General features: G+C 50.0%; 1 protein-coding gene across 2 annotated transcripts in view; it reads right to left on the bottom strand.

Annotated features, from left to right (window-relative positions):
- The window catches only part of SNX14 (sorting nexin 14), a 113,190-nt gene that overhangs the window by 64,764 nt on the left and 34,943 nt on the right, over positions 1–13,483 (bottom strand). For both annotated transcript variants that reach the window (XM_077289782.1, XM_077289783.1), the window contains exon 9: positions 13,168–13,243. In XM_077289782.1, the coding sequence (XP_077145897.1) occupies positions 13,168–13,243 (76 nt within the window). The remainder of the gene's footprint in view (positions 1–13,167; positions 13,244–13,483) is intronic.

The raw sequence follows: 13,483 nt of genomic DNA, 5'->3' as shown, positions 1-13,483 counted from the left end.
AAGAAAGCAAAGGCAGAAACAGTTACAACGCTTCCAGAAGCTTATGGAAAGGGAGCTCTAAGCCAGGATTAAGCATATAAGTAGTCTGCCAGGTTCAGAAGAGGCCAAATGTCACTTAAAGATGAAACCTCTTCAGGTTGCCCCTCAACATCCAGAACAGAAGAAAATGGTCAAAAATTTGTGCGATGCCATCATGCTTGATCATCGCAAAACAATCGGTAAATTGCAGGAAAGAGGGATTTTTGGTTCTTACCGTAAAATCTCTTTCTTGGAGCCTTCATTGGGGGACACAGGTAACCATGGGTGTATGCTGCGGTCACTAGGAGGCTGACACTATGCAAATAAAGAAGAAGTAACTCCTTCCCGGCAGTATACACCCTCCGACAGGCACCAGGCAACTCAGTTGGTGCAAAGGCAGTAGTAGGAACAGGTAATATAAAACTCAACCTATGTACCAACCCACAACAACGGCACGTTAGCCAACACGGTACAACTTCAAGGGAGGGTGCCGTGTCCCCCAATGAAGGCTCCAAGAAAGAGATTTTACGGTAAGAACCAAAAATCCCTCTTTCTTTCTCGCTTCATTGGGGGACACAGGTAACCATGGGACGTCCAAAAGCAGTCCCTAGGGCGGGTATTGCAGAAAAAGAGTTAGGTCGGCCAGTGAGAAACCGCCGCCTGCAGTATCCTCCTACCCAGGCTCGCGTCCGCGGAAGCCTGAGTATGCACCCCGTAGAATTTAACAAAGGTGTGCATGGATGACCACGTAGCGGCCTTGCAAACCTGCGAGGCCGAAGCTTGGTGACGAACTGCCCAGGAAGCTCCCACTGCCCGGGTAGAGTGAGCCCTCACCCCCGAAGGAGGCTGTTTGTCCTGGGCACGGTATGCGTCCAAAACCGCCGAACGGATCCAACGAGCAATTGTGGACTTGGAGGCGGGAAGTCCCTTTCGACGCCCATCCGAGACGACGAACAGAGGATCGGCCTGACGAAAAGAGGCAGTTCTGGCGAGGTAAATCCGGATAGCCTTGACCACATCCAACTTGTGAAGCGATTTCTCCAAGGGATAAACTGGGGAAGGGCAAAAGGAAGGGAGGACAATGTCCTCGTTGATGTGAAAGGATGAGACTACCTTCGGTAAGAAGGAAGGAACCGGACGAAGACCCACCTTGTCCTGATGCAGGACTAGAAAGGGAGAACGACAGGATAATGCCGCCAGTTCTGACACCCTTCTGATGGAGGTGATGGCGACCAAAAAGGCTACCTTCCAGGATAGAAGCGAGAAGGAAATGTCCTGAAGCAGTTCAAAGGGCGCCCGCTGGAGGGCGTCTAAGACGAGGTTGAGATCCCAAGGCTCGACAGGAGAACGGTAAGGGGGAGCTATATGAGCAACCCCCTGGATGAAGGTCCTCAGCTGAGGTAGGGAAGCTAGGTCTCTTTGAAAAAGAATGGATAGAGCGGAAATCTGACCCTTCAAGGTGCTAAGGGAAAGACCCGAATCTAGGCCCGTTTGAAGGAAGCTGAGAAGGGAAGGAAGGGAAAAGGTCATAGGAAACAGATTGTTGTCCTGACACCACCGGAAAAAGGCCTTCCAACACCTGTGGTAAATACGCGAGGAAGCCGATTTCCTCGCCCTTATCATAGTCTGGATGACGCTATGCGAAAAACCCGCGTTCTTCAGGACCGCGGCCTCAACGGCCATGCCGTTAAATTCAGAGACCGAGAATTCGGGTGGGAGAGGGGCCCCTGCGAAAGAAGGTCCGGAAGATCCGGAAGCCTCCACAGAACGTCCGATAGCATGTTCACCAGTTCCGCGTACCAGGCCCTGCGAGGCCAATCTGGCGCTACCAAGAGCATGGGGACCCCTTCTGTCTTGATCTTTTTTACTACCCTTGGGATCAAGGGGAGAGGCGGGAACAGACAGGGCATCCGGAACTGGGCACATGAGATCACGAGAGCGTCGCATCCGACGGCCATCGGATCCCGAGATCTGGAGACGTACTGGGGAACCTTGTGGTTTGCCCATGAGGCCATCAAGTCTACGTCTGGAACGCCCCACCGCTGGCAAATCTGGCTGAAGATTGCGGGAAGAAGAGACCACTCGCCCGCAACGATGCCCTGGCGACTTAGAAAGTCGGCCTCCCAATTGTCCACCCCTGGAATGTGGACGGCTGACAGAGAGGGGACGTGATCCTCCGCCCATCTGAGAATTTTTGCCACTTCCGTCATGACTTGACTGCTGCGAGTCCCTCCCTGGTGGTTTATGTATGCCACGGCTGTGGCGTTGTCCGACTGAATGCGGACCGGCTTTCCCGAGAGGAGGGGCTCCCAGCGGATGAGGGCTAGGAAGATGGCTCTGATTTCCAAGAGGTTGATAGGGAGGCACGCCTCCTGAGCCATCCAGCGGCCCTGGGCTGTGAGGTGGAGAAAGACCGCTCCCCAACCCTGGAGACTGGCGTCGGTGGTAATCACCTGCCAGTGGGGAGGGAGGAATGACCTCCCACACAGAATGGAGGTGGACAGCGTCCACCAAGAGAGGGACTGCCTCACCTTGTAAGAGAGGTGAAACGGACGGTCCAGGGAAAACAGATTCCTGTCCCAGGCAGACAGAAGGGCCAGCTGGAGGGGACGAGAGTGGAACTGGGCATAGGGGACCGCCTCGATAGAAGCGACCATTTTCCCCAGAACCCTCATAGCGAGGAAGAGGATTCGGAACCTTTAGTGCTCTGACACCCCGACGAAGAGAAAGGAACTTCCCCTTGGGGAGGAAGACCTGAGCCTGAGAGGTGTCGAATTCCATGCCCAGGAACTCCAGACGCTGGGTTGGAATCAAGGAAGACTTCTGGTAGTTGATTAACCAGCCAAGGCGAACTAGTGTGTCCAGAGTAAGCTGGAGGCTCTGGCAGCAATCCTGATGAGACGAGCCCTTGATCAAGAGGTCGTCGAGGTATGGGATTACTAGGATCCCCTTTGAGCGCAGAATGGCCATGACAGCTGCCATGACCTTCGTGAAGACCCTGGGAGCAGACGCCCGCCCGAAAGGGAGGGCCGTGAACTGGTAATGATGCTCCTGGATCGCGAACCGGAGGAACCTCTGACGCTGTACGCAAATCGGAACGTGAAGGTACGCATCCCGAATGTCCACTGAGCACAGAAACTCTCCCGGCTCCATGGGCGCGATCACCGAGCGCAGAGATTCCATTTTGAAGTGCCGAATCCGTAGATGGCGGTTCAATCGCTTGAGATCCAAAATCGGACGTAGAGATGTCCTTTTTTGGAACCACGAACAGGTTTGAGTAAAAACCCCAGAACCGTTCGCAAAAAGGCACAGGTACTACGACTCCTGAGGTGAGGAGCGACTCGACGGCCTGGAGAAGCCCTTGGAGATGAGACGGCTGAGTGGGAGGACGAGAGAGCATGAAACGTCTTCCTGGGGGCGAAGAAAATTCTATTTTGTAGCCTGACGTGACGATCTCCCTGACCCAGGCGTCGTCGACTACTGAAAGCCAAACTTCTGAGAACAGAAGAAGGCGGCCTCCCACCCTGGAAGGAGTTCCAGGTGGGGGCAACCCGTCATTTATTAGAAAACCTGTGGCCCCGAGATCCCGATTGTTTTGCGGGGTGGCTTTTGGCTCTAAAACGCGGTGGAGGCCTGAAAGAAGGTTTTCTTCTGTCCCCTTGTGATGAGGAACGGTCCTGGGTGGGATTTCCTGAAGAGGCAAAGGACCGAAAGGGGCGGAAGGACTGAGGGCCCCTCCTGTTGAAGGGATGTTTCGGCTTGGACTGGGGTAAAGAGGTACTCTTACCACCCGTAGCGTCCGAAATCATTTGATCTAGTTGGGTGCCGAAGAGTCTCGAACCCTGGAAAGGTAGACCAGTGAGCGATTTCTTAGAAGCGGGGTCAGCGGTCCACGCCTTTAGCCAAAGAATCCGGCGAATGGCGACAATATTGCCGTTAGCCCTGGTAGAGCAGGCCGCTGCATCAAGGGAGGCATTCATGAGGTATTTTCCTGCAGGGAAATCTGATCCGCTAATTCAGACAGTTCCTCAGCAGGAGCAGAAGCTAAAATGCCCCTGTGCAGGGTCTTGGCCCAGGCTGATACAGCCTTGGCTACCCATGACGAGGCAAAACTAGGGCAAAGGGAGGCTCCGGAGGCCTCAAATGCCGATTTTGCTAGTGCCTCGATCTGTCTGTCCGTGGGGTCCTTAAGGGAAGCCGCGTCCGGGATAGACAGAACTGTCTGAGAGGATAGCCTGGACACAGGTGGGTCGACCTTAGGAGACTCGGACCATTTGGAGACAAGGTCGGAGTGAAAAGGGTATAACACGTCAAGCAGTTTCCTGCCAGGGAAACGCTTGCCAGGGTTTTCCCAGTGTGTAGAGGTAGTGTTGTCAAACTCCTTGTGATTAGGAAAAAAACTAGAGGGACGTTTAATCCGTTTAAACGCAACGGAGACGTCCTGAGAGCTCGCTTCATCCTCCTTAAGATCAAGCGTCTGAATGATAGCTGAAATAAGGCTATCGACCATCTCCTTTGTTCCGGAAGTCTGATCTGCATCAGAGTCAGATTCCGACTGGGAGGAAAGGTCAGACCCGACGTCCGCCTGCGAGGAGGGGGAACGGGCAGATAGGGGAATCCCGTCCAGGGAACTGGAAGAGGATCTAGATAAGGTCCGTTTTCTGTCTCTTTTGTCCGGTCTGCCTCTGTGAGGGTCTAGGACAGGTGCGAGCGAATCGCCGTGTGAAGAGTTCATGGTACTGGTGGCATTAGAGAGAAACTGGATACATTCAAGTGCCTGGACCAGGGACTGAGAAACCTTAGTCAGGTCGGACACTGATTGAGACATAGCAACAGCCCACTCCGGGGGAGGGGGTGTGCACTCATCCCGGGACCTAGAAGCTTCCTGGGGCACTGACATGGTAGGAGGAACGCAGGACGGGCAGAAAGGAGAAGGCTGACCTGAGGCCCACTTTTTCTTACAGTGAGCGCAGGCGTAATGGATGGCCGAGGGGGCAAAGGCCGGGGTGGGGTCGGACATAGGTGGATATTACCTTGTCCACGGAGAAATACTGCCAGGTGGAGTACTTAGTAGCGCTGAGCCTGCTGACGGACAGCAACAGCGGTAGCCGCAGTGTTATGACCCCAATGGCGAGGGTCTCAGAGGAACGTGGAAGTCTGCAGAATACAAAAATCCAGCTCATAGGGCAGTGGTAACTGGGTTGACCATATATCTACTCCTAACGCCAACACTAGAAGTAGCCGGGGATCATTCCTACGTTGATTCTAGATGACACGCGCCAGCCGGAGAATCTAGCTACCCCTAGTAGAGGAAAACAAAGACCTCTCTTGCCTCCAGAGAAGGGGACCCCAAAGCTGGATAGAAGCCCCCCACAAATAATGACGGTGAGGTAAGAGGAAATGACAAACACAGAAATGAACCAGGTTTAGCACAGAGAGGCCCGCTTACTGATAGCAGAATAAAGAAAGGTAACTTATATGGTCAACAAAAACCCTATCAAAATCCACACTGGAAATTCAAGAACCCCCGAACCGTCTAACGGTCCGGGGGGAGAACACCAGCCCCCTAGTGCTTCCAGCAAAGGTCAGGATATAGATTTGGAACAAGCTGGACAAAAATACAAAACCAAAACAAATAGCAAAAAGCAAAAGGCAGACTTAGCTGATATAACTGGAACCAGGATCAGTAGACAAGAGCACAGCAGACTAGCTCTGATAACTACGTTGCCAGGCATTGAACTGAAGGTCCAGGGAGCTTATATAGCAACACCCCTAACTAACGACCCAGGTGCGGATAAAAGGAATGACAGAAAAACCAGAGTCAAAAAACTAGTAACCACTAGAGGGAGCAAAAAGCAAATTCACAACAGTACCCCCCCCTTAGTGAGGGGTCACCGAACCCTCACCACGACCACCAGGGCGATCAGGACGAGCGGCACGAAAGGCACGAACTAAATCGGCCGCATGAACATCAGAGGCGACCACCCAGGAATTATCCTCCTGACCATAGCCCTTCCACTTGACCAGGTACTGAAGCCTCCGCCTGGAGAGGCGAGAATCCAAGATCTTCTCCACCACGTACTCCAACTCGCCCTCAACCAACACCGGAGCAGGAGGCTCAGCAGAAGGAACTACAGGCACAATGTACCGCCGCAACAAGGACCTATGAAATACATTGTGAATAGCAAACGACACAGGAAGATCCAGACGAAAAGATACAGGATTAAGGATTTCCAATATCTTGTAAGGCCCAATAAAACGAGGTTTAAATTTGGGAGAGGAGACCTTCATAGGAACAAAGCGGGAAGAAAGCCATACCAAATCCCCAACGCGTAGTCGGGGACCCACACCGCGGCGGCGGTTGGCAAAGCGCTGAGCCTTCTCCTGTGACAACTTCAAGTTGTCCACCACATGATTCCAGATCTGCTGCAACCTATCCACCACAGAATCCACCCCAGGACAGTCAGAAGGCTCCACATGACCCGAAGAAAAGCGAGGATGGAAACCAGAGTTGCAGAAAAAAGGCGAAACCAAGGTGGCGGAACTAGCCCGATTATTAAGGGCAAACTCAGCCAACGGCAAGAATGTCACCCAATCGTCCTGATCAGCAGAGACAAAACACCTCAAATAAGCCTCCAAAGTCTGATTGGTTCGCTCCGTCTGTCCATTAGTCTGAGGATGGAAAGCAGACGAAAACGACAAATCAATGCCCATCCTACTACAAAAGGATCGCCAGAACCTGGAAACGAACTGGGATCCTCTGTCTGACACAATATTCTCAGGGATGCCGTGCAAACGAACCACGTTCTGGAAAAACACAGGAACCAGATCGGAAGAGGAAGGCAGCTTAGGCAAAGGAACCAAATGGACCATCTTGGAGAAGCGATCACATATCACCCAGATAACGGACATGCCCTGAGATAGCGGAAGATCAGAAATGAAATCCATGGAGATATGTGTCCAAGGTCTCTTCGGGACAGGCAAGGGCAAGAGCAAACCGCTGGCACGAGAACAGCAAGGCTTAGCTCGAGCACAAGTCCCACAGGACTGCACAAATGACCGCACATCCCTTGACAAGGAAGGCCACCAAAAGGACCTGGCCACCAGATCTCTGGTGCCAAAGATTCCCGGGTGACCTGCCAACACCGATGAATGAACCTCGGAAATGACTCTGCTGGTCCACTTATCCGGGACAAACAGTCTGTCAGGTGGACAAGACTCAGGCCTATCAGCCTGAAATCTCTGCAACACACGTCGCAGATCCGGAGAAATAGCTGACAAGATAACTCCATCTTTAAGAATACCAACAGGATCCGCGACTCCAGGAGCATCAGGCACAAAGCTCCTAGAAAGAGCATCGGCCTTCACATTCTTTGAACCTGGTAAATACGAGACAACAAAATCAAAGCGGGAGAAAAACAATGACCAGCGGGCCTGTCTCGGATTAAGGCGTTTAGCAGACTCGAGATACATCAGATTTTTGTGATCAGTCAAGACCACCACACGATGCTTAGCACCCTCGAGCCAATGACGCCACTCCTCAAATGCCCATTTCATGGCCAACAACTCCCGATTGCCCACATCATAATTTCGCTCGGCAGGCGAAAACTTCCTAGAGAAAAAGGCACAAGGTTTCATAACAGAGCAACCATGGCCTCTCTGCGACAAAACGGCCCCTGCCCCAATCTCCGAAGCATCCACCTCAACCTGAAAGGGAAGTGAGACGTCAGGCTGGCACAAAACAGGCGCCGAAGTAAACCGGCGTTTCAACTCCTGGAAAGCCTCCACGGCAGCAGGAGCCCAGTTAGCTACATCGGAGCCCTTCTTGGTCATATCCGTCAAAGGTTTCACAATGCTAGAAAAATTAGCGATAAAACGACGGTAGAAGTTAGCGAAGCCCAAGAACTTCTGAAGACTCTTAACTGACGAGGGCTGAGTCCAATCAAGAATAGCTCGGACCTTGACTGGGTCCATCTCCACAGCAGAAGGGGAAAAAATGAACCCCAAAAAGGGAACCTTCTGTACACCAAAGAGACACTTAGAGCCCTTGACAAACAAAGAATTTTCACGCAAAATTTTAAAGACCAACCTGACCTGCTCCACATGCGAATCCCAATTATCAGAAAAAACCAAAATATCATCCAGATAAACAATCAAAAATTTATCCAGATACTTCCGGAAAATGTCATGCATAAAGGACTGAAAAACTGAAGGCGCATTGGAGAGCCCAAAAGGCATCACCAAGTACTCAAAATGACCTTCGGGCGTATTGAATGCGGTTTTCCATTCATCACCTTGCTTAATGCGCACAAGGTTGTACGCACCACGAAGGTCTATCTTGGTGAACCACTTGGCACCCTTAATCCGGGCAAACAAGTCAGACAACAGCGGTAAAGGATACTGAAATTTGACAGTGATCTTATTTAAAAGCCGATAATCAATACAAGGTCTCAAAGATCCGTCCTTTTTTGCCACAAAAAAGAATCCCGCACCAAGAGGGGAAGAAGACGGACGAATATGTCCTTTCTCCAGAGACTCCTTGATATATGAACGCATAGCGGTATGTTCAGGTACCGACAGATTAAACAGTCTTCCCTTAGGAAATTTACTGCCTGGGATCAAATCTATAGCACAGTCACAGTCCCTATGAGGAGGCAGTGCACTGGACTCAGACTCACTGAAGACATCCTGATAATCAGACAAATACTCCGGAACTTCCGAAGGCGTAGAAGAAGCAATAGACACAGGCAGGGAATCCCCATGAATACCACGACAGCCCCAACTTGAGACTGACATAGCCTTCCAGTCCAGGACTGGATTATGGGTCTGTAACCATGGCAGCCCTAAAACAACCAAATCATGCATTTTATGTAAAACCAGGAAACGTATCACCTCGCGGTGTTCAGGAGTCATGCACATGGTAACCTGTGTCCAATACTGCGGTTTATTTGCTGCCAATGGTGTAGCATCAATACCCCTAAGAGGAATAGGATTTTCTAATGGTTCAAGAGTAAAACCACAGCACTTAGCAAATGAGAGATCCATGAGACTCAGGGCAGCACCTGAATCTACAAACGCCATGACAGGATAAGATGACAGTGAGCAAATCAAAGTTACAGACAGAATAAATTTAGGTTGCAAATTACCAACGGTGACAGGACTAACAACCTTAGCTATACGTTTAGAGCATGCTGAGATAACATGTGTAGAATCACCACAGTAGTAGCACAAGCCATTCCGGCGTCTATGAATTTTCCGCTCATTTCTAGTCAGGATTCTATCACATTGCATTAAATCAGGTGTCTGTTCAGACAACACCATGAGGGAATTTGCGGTTTTGCGCTCCCGCAACCGCCGGTCAATTTGAATAGCCAGTGCCATAGTATCATTCAGACCTGTGGGAATGGGAAAACCCACCATAACATTCTTAATGGCTTCAGAAAGGCCATTTCTAAAATTAGCGGCCAGTGCACACTCGTTCCAATGTGTCAGCACGGACCATTTCCGAAATTTTTGGCAATACACTTCAGCCTCGTCCTGCCCCTGAGACATAGCCAGCAAGGCCTTTTCTGCCTGAATCTCAAGATTGGGTTCCTCATAAAGTAAACCGAGCGCCAGAAAAAACGCATCAAGATCAGCCAATGCCGGATCTCCTGGCGCCAGCGAAAAAGCCCAATCCTGAGGGTCGCCCCGTAAGAACGAAATAACAATTTTTACTTGCTGAGCAGAATCTCCAGATGAACAGGGTCTCAGGGACAAAAACAATTTACAATTATTCACGAAATTCCTAAACTTAAACCTGTCTCCGGAAAACAGTTCAGGAATCGGTATTTTAGGTTCTGACCTAGGATTTCTGATAACATAGTCTTGTATGCCCTGCACACGAGTAGCCAGCTGGTCCACACTTGTAATCAAGGTCTGGACATTCATGTCTGCAGCAAGCATAGCCACTCTGAGGTAAAGGGGAAGAAGAAAAAAAAAACTCAGAATCTTCTTTCTTATAATCCCTCTTCTGCAATGCATTAAACATTTAATACTGGCCTGGCAAACTGTTATGACCCCAATGGCGAGGGTCTCAGAGGAACGTGGAAGTCTGCAGAATACAAAAATCCAGCTCATAGGGCAGTGGTAACTGGGTTGACCATATATCTACTCCTAACGCCAACACTAGAAGTAGCCGGGGATCATTCCTACGTTGATTCTAGATGACACGCGCCAGCCGGAGAATCTAGCTACCCCTAGTAGAGGAAAACAAAGACCTCTCTTGCCTCCAGAGAAGGGGACCCCAAAGCTGGATAGAAGCCCCCCACAAATAATGACGGTGAGGTAAGAGGAAATGACAAACACAGAAATGAACCAGGTTTAGCACAGAGAGGCCCGCTTACTGATAGCAGAATAAAGAAAGGTAACTTATATGGTCAACAAAAACCCTATCAAAATCCACACTGGAAATTCAAGAACCCCCGAACCGTCTAACGGTCCGGGGGGAGAACACCAGCCCCCTAGTGCTTCCAGCAAAGGTCAGGATATAGATTTGGAACAAGCTGGACAAAAATACAAAACCAAAACAAATAGCAAAAAGCAAAAGGCAGACTTAGCTGATATAACTGGAACCAGGATCAGTAGACAAGAGCACAGCAGACTAGCTCTGATAACTACGTTGCCAGGCATTGAACTGAAGGTCCAGGGAGCTTATATAGCAACACCCCTAACTAACGACCCAGGTGCGGATAAAAGGAATGACAGAAAAACCAGAGTCAAAAAACTAGTAACCACTAGAGGGAGCAAAAAGCAAATTCACAACACCGCAGGTGCCTGTGTTCCCAGAGAAAATCCTGTGTCCCACGCGGTGAGCAGACGCTGACAGGGAGCAGGAAGCAGGAGAAAAGAGCGCGGAGACAGTGCGACGCTGTGGGCGTGCACAGACACTGAAGGGGGGATAGAAAGGAATGCCCCCTAAGACGCTGAAAACGTCCCGGCCGCAATAACGCCGGCCGCCACAAGAGGGCGCTCAAGCGCCAAAAAGAAAGAAAAAGCTGGGAGAGACAGGGAGAAGCTGAACGTCCCGGCCGCAATAACGCCGGCCGCCACAAGAGGGCGCTCAAGCGCCAAAAAGAAAGATAAAGCTGGGAGAGACAGGGAGAAATGGCGGGCGCGCGCCTGCAAGTTTGAATAAAGAGGGGGAAAAAGATCCTAGCGTTTCTGCTCCCCTTCCCGCGGCGATAGCGCATCCCGGCGCTGAGAATGCGGCCCTCTCCCTCTTCGGTCCCCTTATCAGAAAGGAGGTCTGGTAAGAGGCAATCACTGCTGGGCAGGTGGTGGAGGGGAGGGGGGGGGATGGTTTGGTGATTGAAGACTCCCTACCTGAAGATGAGAAAACATCAGGATCCCTGGAAGATGGAGGGTCCTGGAAAAAGTCCTCCTTCCCGCGCCGCGAACTCTACGGCGCAGAAGACGGCGTCGACCCCTAACCAAGGGGAGAGGGTCACTGGAAGTGACCGCCGTCTTCCTCTCAGCCCTCTCCGAGGAGAGGGATGAGGAGGGGAAAATGGGCAGGACTGGCCACCGAGGAAAGAGTCACCCTGAACACCCGAATGGGTGACGGGACGAAGTCCTGCCCAGCGGGTCCGAGAGGGTGCGATGTGGGTGAAACCACACTGCTCTCTCGGTCGTTCAAAGTGGGGAAAACAGGGTGAGAAAAACTGCACCCTGTTACCCTGAAGAAAATATCTGAAAAAGAAAGGGGAAATGATTAAAAACAAACAACAAATCCCTGTAAAAGAAATGCAGATCTGGGGTTAGATCCAGGTCCGCCTCCTACAGACACTAAGCAAAAACTGAGTTGCCTGGTGCCTGTCGGAGGGTGTATACTGCCGGGGAGGAGTTACTTCTTCTTTATTTGCATAGTGTCAGCCTCCTAGTGACAGCAGCATACACCCATGGTTACCTGTGTCCCCCAATGAAGCGAGAAAGAAATAACTGGAATTTCCTGGGGTTCATGCCAAAGAATCCAACTGAAGATTCGAATATGAAATTCGCAGCTGCAAAGTTTGTTCCATGACTTCTTTCCGATGACCAGAGGGAGAACCGTATGAGAATGTGTTTACTCTCTGAAGGTACTGAAGCGATTGCGTGAGGCAGTGACAAAAAAAAATCTGAATAGTGGTGATAGGTGAACTGGCTGCTTCATCACAACAATTAGTCTGCGTACACAGCATTGAAAATCAACTAGTTTTGGAAAAAAACGGCATGACAACAGTTTCTGACCCCCCTTACTCGCCTGACCTAACCCCTTGCGAGTTGCGATGACTTCTTATCCCCAAGAACAAAGGAAAACCTAAAGGGAAAGCGTTTTCAGGACGTAGAAGAGGTTAAGAAAAAATTGCTGGAGGCACTTACCAGCATTAGTTAAGAAGAATATATGTTTTGAACAGTGGAAAAACCTTTGGGACAAGAGCATATTATCTAATGCACAGTATTTTGAAGGGGATTAATATTGTCAAAATGTTATCTTGAATAAAAAAAATTAAATAAGTAATTCTCATTTTTTTTGTGGTACCCCCTCATATATGGCTTTGTGTAAACTGTAAATGGCACTCTTCCATAAAAGACCAGATTTTTGGAGTACACATCTAAAGATGGGGGTCACACTAGCATATGGCATCGGATGTGATATGCTAATGACCCTCAGCTCCAGCTCTGCTGCGAGCAGGAGCCAAGGGTCATGCTACTGTGGAGGAGGTGGAGAAATTAATTTCTCCACCTCCTCTGCTGCCGACGTATATCAAGCCCCACTCAGGTGATATCCGAGTGCTGTGGGTTGTCACTCTCACCCATAGACTTGTATGGGTGAGAGTGAGCAGAGGCTCACTGCGAATCACAACATGCTGCCATTCTTCTCTCATGCTGAATCAGCATGAGAAAATAATCACAAATCTAAGCTGCCCCAAAGAATAATACTGGGCCGAGTGCTATGCGATGTTTTATCTCATAGAACTCAGCCGTGTTATACGGTAGTGTGACCCCGGACTAATTAGATTTTGCTCGTTTTTTCAAATATTGATGCAAAGATCTATATTACCATATGAGCACATAATATTACCCCCACCTACAAACTTACAAATCTGCAATACATTTATAGAAACCTACTGGATCAGCCAAGAAGTCCATTGAGGGGAGAAACACAGAACCAGAAAGAATCTCTCTCAGAAGCAATGTCAAAGGTCTGCAATAATTAACATACAAAAACGTGGTATTAGAAATGGACATTGTTGTGCATACTTGACAAAAATAGAATTTTGCTTCAGAAATATCATACTACTACTATAGAGACATTTACATTTTTTTTCCCTGGATATAGTTCTTGCACACGTGCCCTGTTAAAGCGTATGGACATCACGAAAGCAGAGCAGAGAGCCATGAGTGTAAGAGCGGCTCCGGTCACTGTGGTCTAGCCCATCCATGC

Source organism: Ranitomeya variabilis, chromosome 2 (assembly GCF_051348905.1).
Source record: "Ranitomeya variabilis isolate aRanVar5 chromosome 2, aRanVar5.hap1, whole genome shotgun sequence".
In the NCBI taxonomy this organism is placed as follows: domain Eukaryota; kingdom Metazoa; phylum Chordata; class Amphibia; order Anura; family Dendrobatidae; genus Ranitomeya; species Ranitomeya variabilis.
The sequence above is the reverse complement of the archived record's forward strand: the minus strand, read 5'-3'. Positions and strand labels throughout refer to the sequence as shown.